A 20,952-nucleotide genomic window follows, 5' to 3' on the forward strand; every position below is an offset into this window, starting at 1 on the left:
TTCCAAAATATAGGACAGGATTAGTTAGTTTCTAGAAAGACTGGTTTCTTCCAGTATGCCATTATCAGACAAACTTTTTATGAGTGTCAAAACATTTCTGTACAGTTGTATTTGCATTAGCTGCTTATCAATTTCAAGCCTTAAAGGTATTGCTTAATAATGAATAAAAAGCTGCAGAAATGACCGGTACATGTAGAATTTTAGTCTGCTGTGACTACCATCTATAAGCTGTACATTCAGAGTCCCAAAGCCAGCACACTGGATCATTATCAAATACAGCTCTAAGAGAAAGATTGCAAGAATACACACTGGTTAGTATCTTCCAATGTGTCTCATTCTGTGCTTTTTCTTTAATACTGCTGACATTTGTCTTTTATGAAATAACATATACCAAAATCTTATTGTTTCTATGAAGCTCTTTGACATGCTGTAATGACACTTCAGAGTCAAAATTAAGTTTGATAGTGAAAACTCCCAAAGTTGTCGCTAAGAAATTTTACTGAAATGTGGCAGTTATGCTGCTCCACAATGGCAATTCCTGTACTTTGTTTTCTAGAAAAACTCCTTATCATGGCTAACCACGAGACAGTAATTCTGAAGCAAAACTAAAAGTGGATTTTCACAAACCAAAATATTGCTACTGAAGAAGTTTCACACTGTTCCACAACTGCCAGCAGCTCAATTCTGTCAGTAACAGCAGTTTTGGGTATTCCTGTCTTTCTCACCAGGCCCAAGTCAATTGGAATTACAAGACACTGAACTAATGATACCAGACAGCCATGCTGAGTCCTAAAAAAAGGTGAGTGCTTTGGGAGCAACAGGGATGAGCAGTTGTGAAAAACTTGTGCAGGAGCTTCCTAAGCATACACGTATTCCCTCAGCAAGGTAGGCTCCAAGGAAAGTCATACAAAAAGTAAAATGTTGTTGGTACCAGCATGTGCAGACATTCAGTATTAAGAGAGACAAATCCTACCGTGATCTAAGAAACAACTAAATATTCAAGGATTAATGTATTTTCTTACTGTACTACTAGTTGCTGGCACACAGATCCATTATCTGTTATCAGTTCATTCAGTTTTAATTCAAGGTGAACTTTTCCCTGAAAAAAAACAAGAGAGAAACATAAATAGTATTAAAAGCCTTTATTTTTAAAGTAGTAATTAGAACAACAATATAGTTTATAGTTAGAAGCTATTTAAGGTAATTCCAATATATCCACTTTAAGCAAATATGTATTCTAAAGCACATATCCTGCAAGTGGAATGTAATGAATGCATTCGAACTTGGAGAGACAATGATAAAGAGAAGCATTATCCCCAACTGTAGACACCACATGAATTGGTCAAGTCTCCACAGATCTAACACATGCAAAAAATACTTCTTCCAGCTTGAGTAAGTACCAAGGACAAGAGTCCCTCTCAGCCTTTTTTGTCCTAAGCACAGGATGAAGCCTTGAACAAACAGTGAGCTTGTGAGCATTTCAGGAAAAAGTTCTAAAATGACCTTGGACTCTGAAGGCAGTCAGACATATTTAGAAAATTAGAATAGTATGCAGTAGCCATAACCAGTAACATTGAATACCCTGCTGTGAAATAGTGTCCATCCCGTCAGACTCAAGATCATTTAGAAATTTATTATGCATCCCAATGCAGCTTTCAACTGTCTCATGAAGTCTGCTGATGCACTCATGGAATAGCAAACACAACCAAAGGAGAGGAAAAGGTGGCAATAATTGCTAAACCTGGCTTCCTCCTTTTCTGTTTCTGAGACTGTAGGATGTATTAAGAGAAAGAATCCATAAATGATGGCACAGCGTCAATCAACTTCAGAACTCGGCAACGGCAAGACCACTCCACCCTTTCAATAAAAAGGCTCCAAAAACTCCAATATGCAACTTTCATGGCATGATCCAAATTTGGTACTACAACCTTGCTCCAAACATCTACTGCCTGAACAATACTGCTACTCCCTTCAGTGCCTGGCTATTTGCCATGGCTTTCACATCTAAGATAATCACACAGTAACACAGTCTTTCCTCTCAACCATATTCTCCTTAGTATTCTTGCAATTTGTCTATTTGCTAAATGGATCATCAGATGACAATGGTCTGTCCACAATTATGATTCTTAGGGTTGTGACCTGGAAGGTAATTTTAAAGTGCAGCAAACAAAACAAGATATAATATGAAGTATAGTTCTGCTGTACAACACTAACATGGAAGTAAAACCCTTAGCTGACCTTGCACATGTTTTCTAAAGTACTTATGTTTTCACATAAAACTGAAATGTTTTTATTGTAAATCCCCTGGGGCAAGGGCTGTGTTTCTCTCTATGTCACATGGGAAAATAAGTGAAGTTTCTTTTATACGGAAGTTTTAAATGTAACTCTTTTGGGATGCTTGCCAAGTGTTTTGCAAGCTGTTACTACATGCATTGAAACACAGGTACATTAAGAAAATATTTGTCAAGCAGAGAAACTCAATTACAAAAATAGATTCACAGGATAAAAACAGGATAGCAAGAAGCATGCCAACAGCCTTACAAGGCAAAGTTTTTGAATGACAAAGAAAAAGACAGCATTAGTAGTACTTACTGTAATAGCTGCCTTAACTAGTTTTAGTATGCAGACCTTGTGAATGCCCTGAACATCTTCCTTTTGCTTAAAAAAAAAATAATTAAACAAAAATCATCTGTTCTACACTGACCACCAGGAGTAAAATAGAAACTTTACTGCTCTTGAGGACCATCTATAGATGTAGTTTATCCAAAACTCAGCACCATGATGGCTACAGTAACATGGCTCTAAGTAAATATTCCCCTTACATGTATGGAGAGTTTTGAGTATGTTTTCATTGTTTTGTTTGTTGAGAGCAGCACGATGACTTCCTGAAGTGGCTGGTCTGCAGATCTATATCAGAACTTCCAACATAATATGCAACCAGGTTTTAAATGTGGTTGTACGGGTTGTTTTTAGATCAAAAAATAAAGAGAAATCAGGCATTCTTATACAATAAATAAGCAGCACACATACACTTAATCTGTAGATCTCAGGGTTGTTCAAAGACAGGTAGGTACCATTTACACTTCACAATCAGTTTTCACACACTGACTAGAGAAAGATGGAGCTGTTGATTATGTGGCCAAGATTCACATAATAAAGGAGTCGAAACCAGAGTGTCCAAATCACCAACTTAGACTTCATAACTACAAAAGGAATTTAATTCAACACTTTAGTTTTTACTATTACTACTGCATTTTAACTCTGTATTTTAAGAGGTTTTTTCTCCCTGTTTATATATATTTTTCTCACTGTTTATATATTTTGATCTTTTCTACCTTATAAGATAGTACAAGTATCTATAATAAATACAAGTTTTCTACAGCTCTTAAGTGGAACCTGGGCTAGGAGCTGTATTTAAAATTTTTATGCCTACAGGTGCTCATATACTGTGCCCACATTCCATATACTGCTCTGACAAATTTCTTGGAAAAAGGAAGCAGGACAGAGGAGAAACCTACCCAAATGCCCTAACTCAAGGAAAGACTATCGCAAAGAACGCACACCTTAGCAGAAAAGGTCATCCTTTACTGGAAGTGTCAGGCAGGACAGGGCTCTACAAGTCCCAGCCACAGAAAAGTATCAAATAGAGCTTACATCCCACTGTGAGCTACAAAGCCATGGAAAATTATTTATTTTTATTTCCAATACATAATAAATTGCTGAATTTTATTAATGGAATATTATAATTGAATTTTCATACTTACTCATAGTATTGTGACAAAAAGTAATATTTAATTCAATACATTATGACTGAGAAAAAATTATAGCAAGCATAACAATATTTAAGTCAAAGCAGAAACTGCATTTCACTTTATATTCGAAAAAGACTTTCTAGAACAGTAAGACTGATTAGATGGAAGAATTAGAAGAACAGTGAGACAACTTGCAGTTGGACCAGCTGATCTGTAGGTCATTTCCAGCTGACTATTCTATTATAGTCCATTCTAAGTGAACCAGGACCGATTTCCAAGATAAAAGAAAGTGGTGTTTGGATGTTTTGAAAATGGATTTTCATGTAAAGCAATCACATGCCCTCCTAGATACCTAACAGCTGCATGCTAAGCTTACAGCTCAGAGATGATTAATCCTGGAAAATAACACGTTTGGGGTTTTTTTGAGAATTCTGTGCACATTCACCTCTTGCAAAAGTAGACAAGATTCTCCCTAACCAGAAGGGCTTCCGAGTTACTAGAAAAATACAAACACTCCCAAGTCCAAGACTTCTGCCCTTAGCCAAGTTATTAGATTTTAATATTTTTTTCAAATTTGCCTGTCACAGCAACAAGGCTAAAAGATACTCAAGAATACTCTTCTGTTTTCTTCTTCAAACCAAAAAGAGAACAGCTAAAACTTTTAGAGCCATCTCATTTTTACATATTACTAGGACAATCCTGTCAGAAGAACCTGAACCACAGACCAAAATACAACTCTGAAGTGCAAGTTATTTGATACTGAATGCAGAAAGTATTTCAAAATACAATAAATGGGCACAGAACAAGTACCTCCACTTTTGGAGACTTTAACCATTTCATGTAACATAATCAGTCATAATTTCACCAAAACTGACTAAAAAATCAAAATTATCTAGTAGTTTCCTAAATTATCCACCTGTCTCAAGCACATAGCTCTTTTGCACCAAATATTTTAGATATCAAAATACTGTTAGGTCATTTCCCAAACAGTTGCTTCAAGTCTTCTGCCAGTTTTAAGAATAACGGGGAACAATACAGCCAGCTTAGAAATGCCGAATATGCATTATTCTCTAATCAAGCTGAAAGACACAACTGTCTCACAAGAATTAGACAGATGCTAACTTCTATCTGCCACAGCTCAATATAAACTTCTACCAGTATACGCACTCATATATATTTAATTTTTAAAATGTAAATGTGTAATTTAATAGTTACCTGAACCTCTGAATTAGAATCAACAGGTTGAAGCATAAACCAGTTCTCTTTTCCTGTGTAGTTGCATAGATCTTCTTTTTTGATGGACACCTTTCCTGGGGGAAAAGAGGGAAGAGGGAGAGAGAAGAATAAATACCACTTTCATCTGAATAAGGCAAATATTTAAATAGATTTTAAGTTTGATTTTTGTTTAAACTCTCTTTTACATTTTTTTTTTCAAGCTCATGATACTGTATGAAAAGCTTATGGAAACAAGGAACATGATGCGTAAGTGAAGCAGAAAAACAGCTTATATAAAGCCAAATTAAGTTAATTAAGATGTGTTATCTTGGATATCACTAAAACTAAGATCAGGCAAAAAGAACAGACTTGTGGCTGGAAATAATACAATAAAGATATGAGAGAACAGTAATGGTGTTGAAGAATGTTTAAATAGGAAACGGAAGGTAGATGCCTTTTACTCTTCTGATTGCTATTTGGAAAGCTGTTATTATACCAAATTATCTGGCATCCTGGTGCAAATTATTTCCTTCCTCAGTTCAAGTAACGTGAAGCCTTCTTCCACAGTAGACTGTTAGAAGTCTATAGCAACTATATCCAAACAGCAGCTGCAACAGAGCCATTATGTAGTGGGGGGCAAGGAAGGGAAAATCCACCCCCTGTAAAAGCATTTTGTGGCAATTTATAAGTTACAAAGTTACAGGTTGCACTGACAGAGACAAAAAGTTACCTATAAATAGTGTTAAGAATTATTCCACAATTGCAATTACTGTGGAATTATTCCACAACTCATTCTTTAAAGACCTACAGATAGGAACAATTATTTAAATATTCCAATGAAATGGAAGTGGAGAAAAACCAAATAGAATTTTAGAAAAATGTATTGAGACAATAATTATAAGACTATAAGATGTCCTATTAGCCTAAAAAAATAAACATTTTAGTAGAATAAAGGAAGGAAACAAAATCCTCCTTTAAAAACTTTAAAGGAACGTTTAGTTTAAATGCACAATATACTGTTTTTAAAAATACATCACTTCAACAACTCTATGATACTGAAAATAAGCAAATGTTATGCAAGATGTAGATGGTATCCCAGAACTTACCTATACGCAGGTCTTTTTGTAAAACACTCTTATCATACATGTAGAAGGACAACCACTGGAATGGTCTTGGAATCTCAAAGTAAAACTCTTCCCCAAAATAAGGGCTGAAAAAAAAAGACAAAGTTAAAATAGAAAAACACTTTACGTAATTTATACAGAAGACAAACACTGAAATGCTACATTTTTTACTCCAGTCACAGACCTTGGCTTTTAGACCTATACTTATCTGGCATCAAAACTATCCACATCATTTCATTACAAGAACATACAATAACACTGCAAGCTAAAACTACTGGAAATTATTTTGGTTGGTTCTCTACCCATCACAAATGACTTCCTGAGACACTCAAGTTTAATATTTCTCATTTTTTCATTCAGTACATGATTAAATTACATTAAAACACAATTTATTAATTACTTCACTAACTGACATTTGTTTAGCTCTAACTCCTGTGTCAAATTTGATGCTCAAAGATTCAGACCTGTAAACACCCATAAGCATTAACAACTAAAACAGAGCAGTGAAAAAGAGGAGCATTAATCTCAAATACACAGGTTCTCCTGCATGCTGAAATGGTCACATTTCTCCACCTAACAAAGTCAAATATAATGTTTACAGCTCATTCTCCTTAACTGCCATTTGCAGAGTCCTCAACATAACAAGACTTCGGGTTCCTCTATGACAGACACATTTCACACAGTGTGTTAGTATCTTCACTCAAGGAATTTATATGTCCATTAAACTTAATGAGTACTTATGGATGCAATCATACCCAGCAGTCAGAACACTGTATTCCAAAAGACTGAAAAAAATCACAATGTCATTTGTGTCACTGCAAGCTGTGAATTCTGAAAATCAAGTGTATCCACAAAAAAAACAACCCTGCTACTTTGGAACTACTGGATTCTTCCAGACTTCAAATACTCTCAATTGCAATGGGTTAACATCACCAGAGAAAAGTTCGTAGCTTCATTAAACTAATTTTAGCCTCTGCTTGCTTTCTACAGGAAAGTACTGTGATGACACACCAAACCCAGAAACAAAGTTGTTAGTTGTTGGTTTTTGTTTGTTTCCCAGTAAAGTACCTTTCTGGCACTGTATTGCTACAATCCTTTATTAGACAAACACAAATGAGCTTATGTTTGGGACAATCAGTTCATAGAAATACCTACCCAAAAGGGTATCAGGAAGAACAGGATATCATCCCTACTCTATTCCCTTCAAAATAATTACATAAAACCCACCAAATGCTTAAGAAGCAATGATTCATTAAATAATTTAAAAATAAAAGCTGATAACTAACTTTAAAAGTGGGGAAACACACAGGTGAAAAATCTAGCATTCCAAATGTCAAGAACCAATTTCTAGAAACAAAAGCTTTAACTGCAGGAATTAATTATAAGGAATTTCACAAGTAAAAATGTTTCTTTTGTTCAAACACAAATCTTTTACTATAGGCTTCAAAGCAGACAAATCGGTATTAGCCTTTGGAGTACAGTGAGAAATAATTTAAGAATTCTCAGTTGAAACATTTCATTGTGGTTTTTCAGCCTCTCACTTTTTTTTTTTTTGGTCACAGACAACCAATTCAGCTTTGATTTCAAGGGCTGGGTTGTTCTTGTCACCACCACCACTAAAGGTATAAGTTCATGAGCATTACCTTTAGCAGAGGTGCAGCCCTAAGCAGCCTCAATTTCCTTATTACTTTGGCTGCAGGTTTTAATTGTATTGACACAATGACTCAGACCAAAAAAAGATGAAACAAAGATTTATTTTACACTTGAGTCAATTTCATTATATAGGTGCCCTAACAGCTATATAATAATAGCTGCACCAGTACAAACAAAGAGATATTAATAGCCAGGCACTGGTATCAAGGGAAACTCTGCTACTAACTCAGCATCAGTCAGACATCCTAAGAGGATCGCTGGAGTACAATATACATCAACAACTGCAGATCGCTAAGTGTTAAGTACCTATTCTTGCTGGATCTAGCCACTTACAATCAGATAATTAGTCTGTGACAGAGACTATAAGCAGAGACTCCCAAAAACCTATTTAGCAGCCACATCCAATGGCTAAAGAGAGCAAACTTCACAAGAACCATCAGCCAGTAACAATCATTATTTTGACCTCAACAGTACAAGAAATCTCAGATTTGGCAAGAAAAAACAGGTCAATAGTATGAGCATAAATAGAAGGTAATGCATTGTTGTATTCATGTTGATAAGTATTTCTTTACCTGGATTAACACTACTGCCTTATAAACCACTTGTTGATTATTCTTCAGCAAAGTATAAGGCAAAGAGAGAATATTTAAGGGGAAGAATACAAAGGATTAGTAAATAAATTCTTAAGTGGATATAGAACTGGCTGAAGGAGTAAAATATGTTATACCAATGAGGAACAATTAAAATGTAGAACTTACTCAACCTGTTCCTCAGGGATTCAGTCAGTTTAGTACTTTAATTTGTGACTTTGATGAAACAACTTTAAAAGACTGTGGTGGATACAAAATTAGAAGATGGTGCTAATTCAAAGGAACACCAGACTGTTATACAGGAAGAACTGGATTACAGTAATACAGGAGATTAAATTTGAATGAGTGACATATTCCTTTGTTCTTCCCTTCCTTGTTACATTTAACTGGCAGTTCTACAATGTCCATTGACCAATGCACCTAGAGCTACCATTTGATAAAAGCAACGGTTACAGCAACAAATAATTAATTTTTGCTATAACCTTGCATTCACATGAGGTTCAGTTTGAAAAATATAAACTTAATTTAGTTTAAATAAAATAATGCAACACACACATACTGCAACCCCTCCACGACCCAATTCTTCACATTTGACCACAGATATCTGAGGAGGCCCATGGATTTTCTTTAAGCTTTCCAAGAGAAAAAAATTTCTTTCTTCAGAAGCCACAGAAAACCCACATCATGCCAAAAAATATTTATTGAGTCATATTCAAAATACCCTTCTTTCACTTCAGTATTAATTCATGGCTTTATAACTTTGAAAAGTCATTTCTTTCACATTTGCACTCTAACAATAAGCCCAGTAGCAGTGGAAGCTCAAACCTATCTGCACATTTTAAAAATACATTTCTTCATTAGTTTTCAGTCACTGTAGTCAAAGATCATTTTAATTCTAGTGCTAACTACTTCCACAGATATTTGGCTAGCTGATATTTATAGAATACAATTTAGATTACAGCTAGTATAAATTTGCAACTCAATATGGTGACAAAAAGAAACTGTGAATTACATGTATAAGAAAAAGCAAGCAAATAAAAGAAAACAATTAAATTCTAAGTTATATTTATGACTACAATTATCCTGTGCTACACTTTACTGAAAAGCAAATTATAAAGTTTTCAGACTAATAAGAGATCAGAGCTTTCATCCTCCCTTTCAGTACCTCTAGGTTAGTACAGTATTCTAGCTCAACACAGTAATAAGCAGCAAGATGGTATAATCAAGTTTCTGGAACAAGTGCCAGCCTTCCTAACTGCATACACACTAGTAATCAAGTATAAGCATGCAACTCCAGTTGCTGCTTATACAGGATGACTTATTTCATTACATCTCATAGAGTTTGTACGGAACCCTACTTATGTTTCGAATCTAATTTAACGCAGCCATAATGCAGAGGATGAAGGAGTTCCCTATGTAGTGAGTGGAGACAATGGCACCTACAGGCAAAGAGTGATCCAGAACACTGACTTTTAACTCCTAATAAAATGTTCTCAGCTGAAAATTCTCAATTTGAGGGGAAGGAGGTGCATGTGTGTCACTTAAAACCCATCCCCCAACTGTTGTTTTGTTACAGTGATACTTTTCTTCCTTTCCTCTCTAAAGTACTAATGGCATCGTTTCCATTTAAACAAGTTTCAGATAAAACTTCAGTACTATTTAAAACAATTTTGATCTATCTAAGGTGATGTATTTTATCAAATGTTTTACTATGCAGTTAATACTTATTATCAGGTGGTAAAAGTAGACAAATTCAATCATTTTTAAACTGAATATAATAAAAACATCTGTGTAAACATTAAATATAACAGGTCTTGTTTCTAAGTATAGTAGCAACTTTCAGGGTTTCAATTATTAACATGTCAAATATCAGACAGCAAAGTCTGTTGGGCTCCCCTTCACTCATCAAACTACTGTCTATCTGAAGGCAAAATTTTCAGTTTCTGCTTTATTAATAGAGTCTGTTCAATATTCTTCTCTAAAGGATTATTCAGCAGAGTTTGTTTTGGTAATTGATCTCAATTTCAGCCAGTTAAATTCTAAAAGTTTTCTGGATCTCACTATAGCAGTTACAGATCAGGAGGATGAGCAATGTATTTCTTCCTGATTGCATGTATATCATGTCTACTTTTCATACAAAAGCATAAAGAGGCTATAAAATGATGTTTTGAAAATGTAAAATTCCCTATTTAAACTTGTCATATGAGAAGTATCTTGTTCTTTACCTGGAAACATCCAGAGATGGCTCAAAGATCAGACACTAATAATAGAACCACTGGAAACAATAAGAATCAGGAAAATTTTCAAAAGTTTGAACAGGCTTTCTGGGTTTTAAGAAGGTGGTTTAATGCCTCCTCCAGGTAACAAACTGTCACTCAGATATTCTGAGCAATGCAGCTGCAACAATGCTACATTGTGGGTCACTAGTGAATTTAAAGCTTTGAGACATAAAAGGACCTACACTGCTGCACCTATGTTATCATGACTCTTTTGTTCGATTGTTTTAAGGCTCTAAGACAGAAGCACAATCTACCACTAAGCACTGCTTAGGCAGGCAAAGCAAGCCATGCTGTGCCAGTACAGCTTATAGTGCCCAAAACAAGAATTTCAGGAGAGAAGGAAGCCTATTCAGGGGGACATGCAACAGTGCACAAAACTCATACATGGAAAAGTTCCAGTTCCTTCATTCTAGAAACAGGTTTTACAAGACCGACACTAAAAGCAAAATTCCACTAATACAGACCAACATGTCAGAAGCAGGAAATAACATGGAGAACAACTACCAAGCAGATCGCTTTCCCTTGAAAACAACCTGGCAAGAAAAATAACATTACGCTGCCCAATGGTACAGAAAAAAGTAATAGTGAAATACGTTTTAGCATGCTTCATTTTTAAAACCACTGTTCTACTCACCAGCCTCGATTTTGTCCTATTTCAACTACTCTCATGATTTACACATTGCTGTAACATTTCTGAGTAGTTGCCACAAGTCAGCTTTCAATTGAAAGAGGTACAAGCAAAACCACATGCACATTGATACATATCTTGTTTTTAATCTGAACTGAGGCAGTCCTGCTTATCATCTCCATTGAAAAATTAAGCTTACCTTAAAGATTTTTCAACTACTTGTGTACGGAAAACTTCTTCTTGGTCCAAGTTTATGGTACAGAAAAAGTCTCTCATTTTGTTGGGTACTAAGTGTTTGGCGTCATCTGTAAATAAATAAAAAAAAAAAAAGACTGTAAATATTGAGGGGGAGAAACCCACAAAGTATTAGGCATAAGAATTTTACAGTTTTAATGCATGTCCAAAATTTACTTTTCCATTCAGTTAGCACACATTTCCACATTTGTTTTCGATTCACAAGATCCAACAGCGAGCAGGAATTGCTCCATCCTGCTCCACCAGAAATGAGAGCCAACAGGAGCAGGACGGCGCTGACTCATGGCCACTGCTTCCTGCAGCACCTGCACTTTCCCTAGAGAGGGCTCCTCTTGGGCTTGACCCCGAGCAGCTTGCTAAATCTGAGAAGCTCACAGCCTGAGGTGATACAGCACGAGGTCATAAGACCAAGACATAATCTGGCTGAGCTATTGTTCACTTCATATTTTCTCTGCAAATGTTTTGGCTAAAGGAAGCTGATTAATAAGAACTTACTGATCAAATCTTTATTTCATTTCCCACAATGAACAGCTGATTTTAAGTTGACTGATATATTCTCAAAGGTTCAGCTATAAGCACTGTCTATTTCTTTCTAACTGTCCAGTCTAGTAGAAAACAGAAAATCACCTACTGACTAGATGCAACATGCATAAGAACAAGTAGAAAAGGAAGTTTCTAATGAGACAGGATGATTGCCAACACAGGAATACAAAGATTTGCTGCGTATTGAGTCTAAGCCGCTGCAATAACACAGGCTTGACACCAGACAGCCCGTTAGAAAATGGTTACTTTCAAGTAGTTACAGCTAAAAAAACCCAAGTCCCAATGTTCAAATGGGAAAGCTCTTCCAAAATCTGAACGCCAAAGATATCTACATTTATTTACAGCAACACTGTCCTTTAGCTTAAACAGTTATTTCCCACTGGATATTTCCTTCCCTTCTTGATGTTTTTGAAGACCACAGACGCTTTTCACCTTTCATTCTGCTAAAAGAAACAAGACAAGCTTTTCTGATACTCTCACATGAGAGGCTCCTAATCAGTAAGTAGCCACTGTCTGTCCCTGTTCCACTTTAATTGTTATATAATATTAAACACAGGCAACCAGAACTATACTCTGCATTAGTTCTTAACCAGGACCTTTTACAGTAGCGTTCATCCTTACCCACTACTGGAAATTCCTCTCCCAAAGAAACTTGGAATCAACCTTATCTAAACTTTTTATAAGGTATTAAAAAGTAATAGGACGAAAACTACATCAAAGTACTGAGTTTTAATTACGTCTGTATAACATAACACCTCCACTTTCAAAGACCACAGCTTGAAACTGTATTTGAAGTGTCATACATATGTTTCTTTTTTAAAAACCTGCATCTATGAAGTACAGTGGAATAAGCTTTATTGCCTATGCTGTTAAGATGTAAAATCAGAATTTTGTTTTCTCTGTCTCTTTTCTCCAGCCCCCCTCCATTTTTTTCAGATAGATAATTACAGTCTTGGAAGTTAAGTAAGTAATGCCTGGTGCTGGAAAGGCTACCACAACTGTGTCTGAACGGTGACAGTTTAACGGGGACAGAGACTGAACTTCGCGCATTTTCTGAGTCTGGGAACATACATGGATGGAAAGAATGAACAGATGCTTAAGTAACTTCTACAGTTAAAACTTGTGCTCTCTGAAGTGTCAATGAGCTTTTCATCAGTTTGGGTGTGGGAGAGGAGGAAGTCTACATATTATTTTTAAACACCACACGATGTTGACAGATTGAGACGGAACATTACTTCAAAAAAATCTATTTTAATAAAACATACCAAAAAAAACCCAAAAAAACAAAAATAAAGAGGTCAGTAGTTCCCAGAGACTTCTGATACTGTAGTTTGTCAAGAACTGAATATATCAGTTGTTCCTGATAAGAAAATCTGTTTTTTAGTTAATACTCTATAGGTAAAAATAGGATGGTGAAGCTAAGGTAAAAATAGGATGGTGAAGATAAGGTAAAAATAGGATGGTGAAGCTAAAGTATTTAAGATATAACATTACATAAATGGCACTGTAAAGGCACTGTACAGTGCACTTTGAAAGTAAATCACAATTACTATAGCTTTGTGTTTTCTTAGAGTAAAAATGAAATATTTCTACATAATTCACAATTTTTATTTCTATTATACTGCAGACTTTCAGTATGAATAGAAAATTTATACCCAAGGGAATAGAAAAAATACAAGTTTTGATTTTCTAATGAGATTAAAAACTTTATTTTGTAGCCCAAGTGTTTAGCTTTAAGGCACACACAAATCTATTGAGTTTTTGGGAGGAAGCGGGGATGATTCTCAGTTCTGAGTTAAAAATAACCTCAGAGAACTTGTCAGGTGAAGTACACGAGATTTCATATCTTTCCAAACACCTCTTAATATCTGTGACTGTGGGGGACTTTTCAGCTATGTAGTGATCCAATTCAGAATTCCAAGCAGCTTCTTAAGCAACAAAAATGTACAAGTCTCTGACTGATTACACTGCTTCACTTTTCCCTCAAAAACCTAAGGCTATAATGGTTGCATAAAAATCAAGTAAGAACAACACCAGATACCTGCTCAAAAGTTTAGATTTTCAGTGCATTCATCGAGTATGCAATTCTGAATTCTGAAGACCACACATATTTCACTCTTCAAAGGATGCAAAGGAAAAAAGTTAAGAAGTGAGAGAAGCATATTGAGGAAATACACACCAGTGTTTTCCAAGAGTTTGTTTAGGAAGTGGAGGTAGTATGAATGGTTAGTCAGAAGCACTAAATGAAGTTGCTTTGGGGAGAAAAATTAAACACATTTTAGATCTAACTGTGGAACTACATTTCAAGACTCTTCACAGAGGCCGCCATTTAAAACTACATAGTGTGATACTTAAACTTGCCCTATAAATGGTGAAATGTGCAAGTGATGAAACAGCAGGAATAACTTATTTATTTTGTATCAACCACATCAATTCACCAGTTTTGGTCACCAGACTAACATAGACCAGAAATTATTTTCAAATGACACAGTTAGTAGCCTAATTCAATAGGGAAACCATGAAATGCATCACTGAAATAATAAACATCAACCTTTTTATTTTGAAAATATAGAAGTTCACAATTGCAATTAGTTACCTGACTTATAAACTAACTAACTTTATTGCCACTCAGCCACTTTGGGAAAATAGCAAAAAAATAACGTCAGTAATTTAAAAAACAAAAGAAAACACCATGCTTTGGCCAATGATGCATATTGGTTTGGCTTTAAAATATTTAGAAAATATTGTTTAGGTTCTCTATATAAATACCTAGTAAAATCTCACTTCAGGATAAGATTAGATCAAACAAAAGCGAAAATCTGCAATGATAATAAAAACTCAAGTGTTAGAGCAATAGGAATTCAGGTGTACAACTTTTAACAAATTCAAACTCTCCATATTATTTTAATTTATGAGTTAGTAATAACAGAGCTAATAATAGCAGTGGAGCAACCTATCAAATTCAATGGTTCTGTCAAACTTCTTTGTCTGCACAGCATTTATTAAATGTAGACACTACACGAAAATATCAAGTTAAAGCTTGTTCATTGTTAACAGTTTATCAGAAACTGAGCAAAAGCCAGAGGTGGGATACATCAATGCTATTAGCTATATCCTCTGTTCAGTCAAAGTACGCAATTAGCGTACGCCCTCCAACAGGGACTGCAAACGAAGAAATTCAGAAGACATTAAGGCACAAAAACTCCAAAGTATTCACTTCACAGGACTGAACATATCATATAGCAACAATGAGATTCACTCCAGGAGCACGGCACAATCTGAGATAACCACGCAGTGCTAACAACTCAGTGCAACAAGTCTGGAAAAGAACGTGTCCTGAATTTTGTCAAATGAGCTCTAGGAGACCACAGAGACATCTTCCAAGTGCTCCACCAACACAGGTTTCAGGAAACTCACTAAAACCCAAAACAAATAAAATCACTTACCACCTTAAAACATACTACTGTATGTCATAAAGGGAAAAGAGAAGCTAGATATACAGCTTAAAACACTACACTATGAGATATGCCTAAATCGACATCCTATTCACGTACCATTGTAAAGTGCTTTTGTCATTACTATGACAGAGAAAATAGAGCCACCAATACAAAAGAGTTGTCATAAAGAAAAGAGAGGCCTTCAGTGAGTTTCTGGTGGAAATCTGCTGAAGTGTAATGCCATATTTTCAAAAAAACATTATGGGATCTTAAGCTGGTAAGACCAATTCACCTTGCCTCTTGAGAACAGGAGGCAGGAGACTGGCTGTAAACGCCGGTAAACCAAAAAACAGAGTACCAGGGACTGCACGTTTTCCTCCTCCGTTTTTTCACTGCTAGGTATGTAATAGCAACTTAAGCCACCTTCAAGTATATACCCCAATGCTAAACCTGTAGTGATGATTTGTATAACATCACTAACTTTAAATTTTACCATCTATTTGTGTATTATAAAACAACAATCTAAATAAGAGCTTACTACAGATGGTGTTTTCTATACATGTAGAATTACACAGAACTGACACTACCTCATTAAAACTACCGCACTCTCTCGTACAACACATATAAAATAAGTCAGTGTCAAGTCTTGTAGCAGCTTAAATGCCAACAAAGCTTAGACGCAGAAATGTATTCCACTTCTAAGAAACATGTTACAAGGGATTCTTACAGACTATGCACATTAACTTCCCAAAGTGAGGTCTGCTGTTGCTAAACCCTCCAGATCCAGAAGAATGACATAATTACATTTGGCTATTACTGTTCATTCAGAGTGTTTTCCCCTAAAAAAACACATTAGTAAAATACTAGCAAGAAGTGAAAATAAAACAGTATGTGCTGCGCAAAGAAGCCAAGAGCGCATCTAGGGATCTGATGGTTTACAAGTTTCCACAGTATAACTACCTCGTCTTTTTTTTTTTAAACAATGGGTTTGTTTTGTTAGAATAAACAAGTTGGTTTTTGAAGAGGTTTTGACACTGTTTTAAGACACGTCTCCTATCACAACTATTACTTCCACTCATTTTATAAATGGGCTCCTACAGTTCTTACAGGGTCCATCTTTGGCAACCAACTTCTCATGTATTTCCTAGGAAGCAGGTCATAGTTCTTGGTTTACTATCACTTTTGCCAGGTAAATGAACATTCAAAGTTACAATAGAACTGCAGGCTCAATCCAGAACACATAAATGGGACACTAAAATTAGTTTCGATGTAAGCCTCAAGACATTTTGGGGTTTGTCTTTTAATGCTTAATGGAAGAGCTTTATCAGGTTCAAGCATCACAACATGTAAAATTCTTTGAATGTTGTGCTCTCCAGTATTCACAAAAACTTTATGATATAAGTTAGGAAGCAGAGTTGTGTCAACAAATAAGTTAGCTTCAGTCATAACTGCCTTAGTTTCAAAATTAACAGCTTTTTCTCTTTAAAGGCAAGCTGGTATGTATTATTTCTGTGGTAATTGCTACCAACACAAGATCTCAGGTAAGCGTGTGTTCAGCCTTGCCTACTCAGCAGGCAATCACTCTCTTTATCGTTAACATTGGAACAGTTGTAGCTCCATGCAGCCTCCTGTTTTCATGACCTAGTCTTCTATTTACTGAAGACACATTCAAGTCTATACTGCCTTACAATATCTAAGTAAACACGACTCCATTCCTCCACCAAGTCTAGTCCTTCAAAAGATTTTCACAACCGGTTCTCAGTCCCAGCGCCATGCCCAATTCAACTTGTTTTGCTTCATTCTCAAAAAAGTCGATCGGCTGCGTGAGAAAGGAAATAAACGGGTTGCATCTGAATGGTATGAATGTGTTTCGATACCTCTCAGGAAGCCGCTGCACATCCTGTTTCTCCCGTGCTCCGGAGCGCTCCCCGGCCCCACGCCGTGCTGCCCTCCCCGGCCCCTCCTCCCCAGCTCATCCCTCGGTTTCCCACGTTACTGAGTGTACAGGTATTTTTAGTCAGCACTTCCTAACCACCAAAATAAAGTCACCAGCCTCTCTTTGCCTCCGTCTCACTCGCACACACGCTACACAAAGAAACAGAAGCATTAATGACCGTTTCCAGAACAGCACTCTACCACCAACTTCCTGCACATCAATAATTTCGCAATTTCTGCTTGACAAACAGACTCCGATGCCCGAGGTCTGGACGGGAGGGGGCATTTTTGCCCGCCCGCCGACTCAAGGAAGCCCTCGGAGCAGCGAGCGCTCCCCAGCGCCTCCGGGGTTCCAACGGCCCCGCCGCATCCCGCCCTCCCGCCCGGCCCCGGGGCCGCGCCGACCCCGGCCCTCCCGGCCCCGCCAGCACGTGCCGGCCGCGCCCGCCACACAGCCCCTTCCCGGCGCCGCCTCCGCGCGGCCCCGGCCCCCCAGGCTCTATCTCCTCGCCGCCCGGCCCGGGGACAACGCCGCGAGGAGCAGCCGTCCCTCAGCGCCCCCCGCCCCGCGCGCCACGGCCCCAACGGCCGTGGCGCGAGCGTCCGCCCGTCCCGCCGCGGGGCGGGAGAGGGAACGGCCACCTGAGCGCGGCGGCCCCGGGCGCCCGCCCGGCCCTGCCCAACCCGCCGCAGCCCGCGCCGGGCACCGCGCCGTACTTACAGATCTTCCCGCGGAGGTTCTGCAACACCCGCACCTCGTCGCCGCCGTCCCCGGCCGCCATCGCGCCAGCGCCGCCGCCTGCGCAGTGCGGTGCGCCGCAGGGGGAAGGGAGCGGCGCGGCCCCGCCACACACCCGCGAGCCGCCCCGCCCCCGCTGGCCACCGCCCTCGGGGGCACCAGAGACCGAGGAGCGGCGGGGGGCGGTGGGGCGCATGCGCGCTGACTCCCGCCTCCCAGCAGGCCTTTGCGCGGCGGTTCCGCCCTCGCTGTGTCCGGGGCTCGGCCCGGGCAGCTCCGGTCGACAGGCCCGGCCCGGGGGGGTCTTGCTGTTCTGTTCCCGCCTCCCGCGGTGCTCGGTGGTGTCGGCTGCTTCTGCAGCTTCACCGCTCCCTGCCTGAGATTGAGGCACGTTAAGTGCCTGTATTACCGTGTCAACGCATTAAACGGCAGAAACGAGTGTCAGAGCCGGTGGCTTTGATTTGTAGTCCGCTGGGTACCTGCTTCAGTGCAAAGCTGCGACGGCTTTTGTCGAATCTTCTCCTGCTGTGTCTTGTTTGCGTTGGCCGGCTCGGCCATGTCAGAAATGCCATAAAACAAGGAGGAAATGGTTCGGCTTCCAGTGCTGCCCAAGAAAGCACGTGCTGTGGCTGGAACGGGCGATGCTTTGCTCACTGGAGCCCGCAGACACCTGAAGGAGTTAGCAGCTCATAGAGCAGCTCGCCTTCACCAAGAATTGCCTCATATTTTATACCGACATTTATTGAAGATACAGATCCTGATGTGAAACTCTGGGGTCTTGCACCTGGAGCTGGCGCCGGTCCCACACGGGTGGTGGGTGCCTGTCTGAGCTCTACAACCCACCAGCCGCCAGCGGTGGGGGCCTGGCCAGTTTGGTGACACTCAGGTGTGCACATCAGCATCCAGGCCCTGTAGGCAGCGTCTGGTGGCAGCCTTTAGTGACCGACATACCCTAAAACAGCGGTAGTTCAGCAGGCTAAAAAACTGTTTTAGGAAGCAGTAGAGGCCTAGGAAGCCCTCTTCAGTCTGTCCTTCTATTATAGCAAAGGGAAGCTTGGAAAGTGTCAGGTCAGCATCTGTCATTTGTTTCTAATTGAAATCCCCTGCTGTGATGCTCTGACCATTTATTTCTCCTGCAAAAATCTTGCTATTATTAAAGATAGAGCATCAAGCCTTGTAATCTGATCATCAGGCACTGCTAGGCCTCATTCCTTGGTGGCTTTTCCTATAGCCCTTTGGCAGTGGTGAAGTTCTTTCCTCAAGCCCATGCTCCACATCATGGTTGGGGAGCACAGGGACACGTTTAAAGGTGGCGGGAAAGGGGTTGGTGCGGAATAAGCTGCTTCATCACAGCAGTAATGGGTGTATTTGTGTGCATGCAAACCGCAAATCCACACAAAGGCGCGAATTTGCATAAGCTGAATGTTAACCTGTTAGAAATGAGAGATTCTTCTACAGCACAAGTGGAGGTTGCTATTTTCTGCGGCTGGCTATCCAGCCTGGCTGCCCTGGTGAACTGAGGCAGTGGTAAACCAGGCAGTGTCAGCGCTTCGGTCTGAGAAACAGGGTAGCACTCTGAGAATGAAGACATAGGCTTAAACTGTGGGTTGCAACAATTCAGAGGTTAGATTGTGTGACTAGTTCTTCCCTACTATCTCGAAAGTTATGATTACAGTTGGAGTTTACTGTTTAACTTAGCATCAGCTTCCTTCAAAGCACAGGCCTCCTATTGACGTTATCAATGCAACTTCTGGTTTTGCCAATGTCCCTGGCACTCCATTTTGTTTTAATCTAACATGCTATATTCAGAATACTGTTTCAATTGCATTATTTTCATTTTCGGCCTCTCTTAAAGTTACATTTTAGGAGCATCTCCATGACAGGTAAGTCTGTTCAGCTAAGGATATAGTTAGGACAAACACTGGTGTGCTAACTCTCAAACTTAGGGGAAAGATTTCCTGTTTAACCATGAGGATGTAAGTAGGAGATCTTCTGCAATAGCCTTTTGTGTCTGCCCAGATGTTGAATTGTCAGTGATAATTGCTATATTAAGGAAGTTTAGGAGAAATAAAAATGATGATGACCTTTAGTGGCTTACTTCATATGCTTCTGCCTGTAGTTTAGCTGTCATGTTAGCTGCTTTCACAGAAGACAGCAGTATCGTTCAGTGTATTTGTTCTAATTTTGGATATGTCATAAAGGAGGATTAACTAACATCTTGTTTAGATGCACAGACTTGGGATAAGCCACCTGTCTTTTTAATTATCATTTGAAATAGAGAAAAATGTATTTGTTATATGTGGCAAACTTTCATGGTTTTGTTTAGTTATACATCTCTCGTGAGGATCATCCCAAAATGACCAGCATAATTTAGCTTATATTTAATTTTTAATGTAAGTTACAGGCTAGTGACACCTAGCTGAAGTGGGAAGTACTTTGAATATATGTAATCTTCTATTTTGTATGTAACTTCCTATTTCCTTATGCAATTATATTTGCATTCTGAACTATGTTTCTTGACAGTAGTCCCAAAAGATTTGGAGTACAGTGTGTAAAATACACAATCTATACTCACAAGGTTACTATCAGAATTGAAAAGATTTTTGAAGTGTCAGTTTCAGGTCCTCGTGCAAACATGTTTAGGATGTTGCAAAATACTAAACGCAGTTCACCTATCTTCCCAGTCCTTTAAGATCCAGAGCAGGCAGTTCTGTTCACCTCAGTGCTGTGCCAGGAGATACCATCACTGCCCTTGAGCTCTGGTGTGTTCTCAATTCCCTGCTTTAACATTTGGTAACTACA

The 20,952-nt window shown here is 38.7% G+C and overlaps 1 protein-coding gene across 1 annotated transcript in view; it reads right to left on the reverse strand.

The window, feature by feature from the left end:
* RASA2 (RAS p21 protein activator 2) overlaps positions 1-18,344 on the reverse strand; it is a 48,758-nt gene extending 30,414 nt beyond the window's left edge. Inside the window, exons 1-5 of the mRNA XM_082054928.1 lie at positions 18,133-18,344; positions 11,441-11,546; positions 6,074-6,177; positions 4,968-5,062; positions 1,023-1,099 (exon numbers count right to left, since the gene is read on the reverse strand). Of these exons, the coding sequence (XP_081911054.1) occupies positions 1,023-1,099; positions 4,968-5,062; positions 6,074-6,177; positions 11,441-11,546; positions 18,133-18,193 (443 nt within the window). The 5' untranslated portion in view covers positions 18,194-18,344. The remainder of the gene's footprint in view (positions 1-1,022; positions 1,100-4,967; positions 5,063-6,073; positions 6,178-11,440; positions 11,547-18,132) is intronic.
* Positions 18,345-20,952: the final 2,608 nt, after the last annotated feature.

The sequence above is a fragment of the Streptopelia decaocto genome, assembly GCF_964273445.1.
Source record: "Streptopelia decaocto genome assembly, chromosome: 6".
NCBI lineage: Eukaryota > Metazoa > Chordata > Aves > Columbiformes > Columbidae > Streptopelia > Streptopelia decaocto.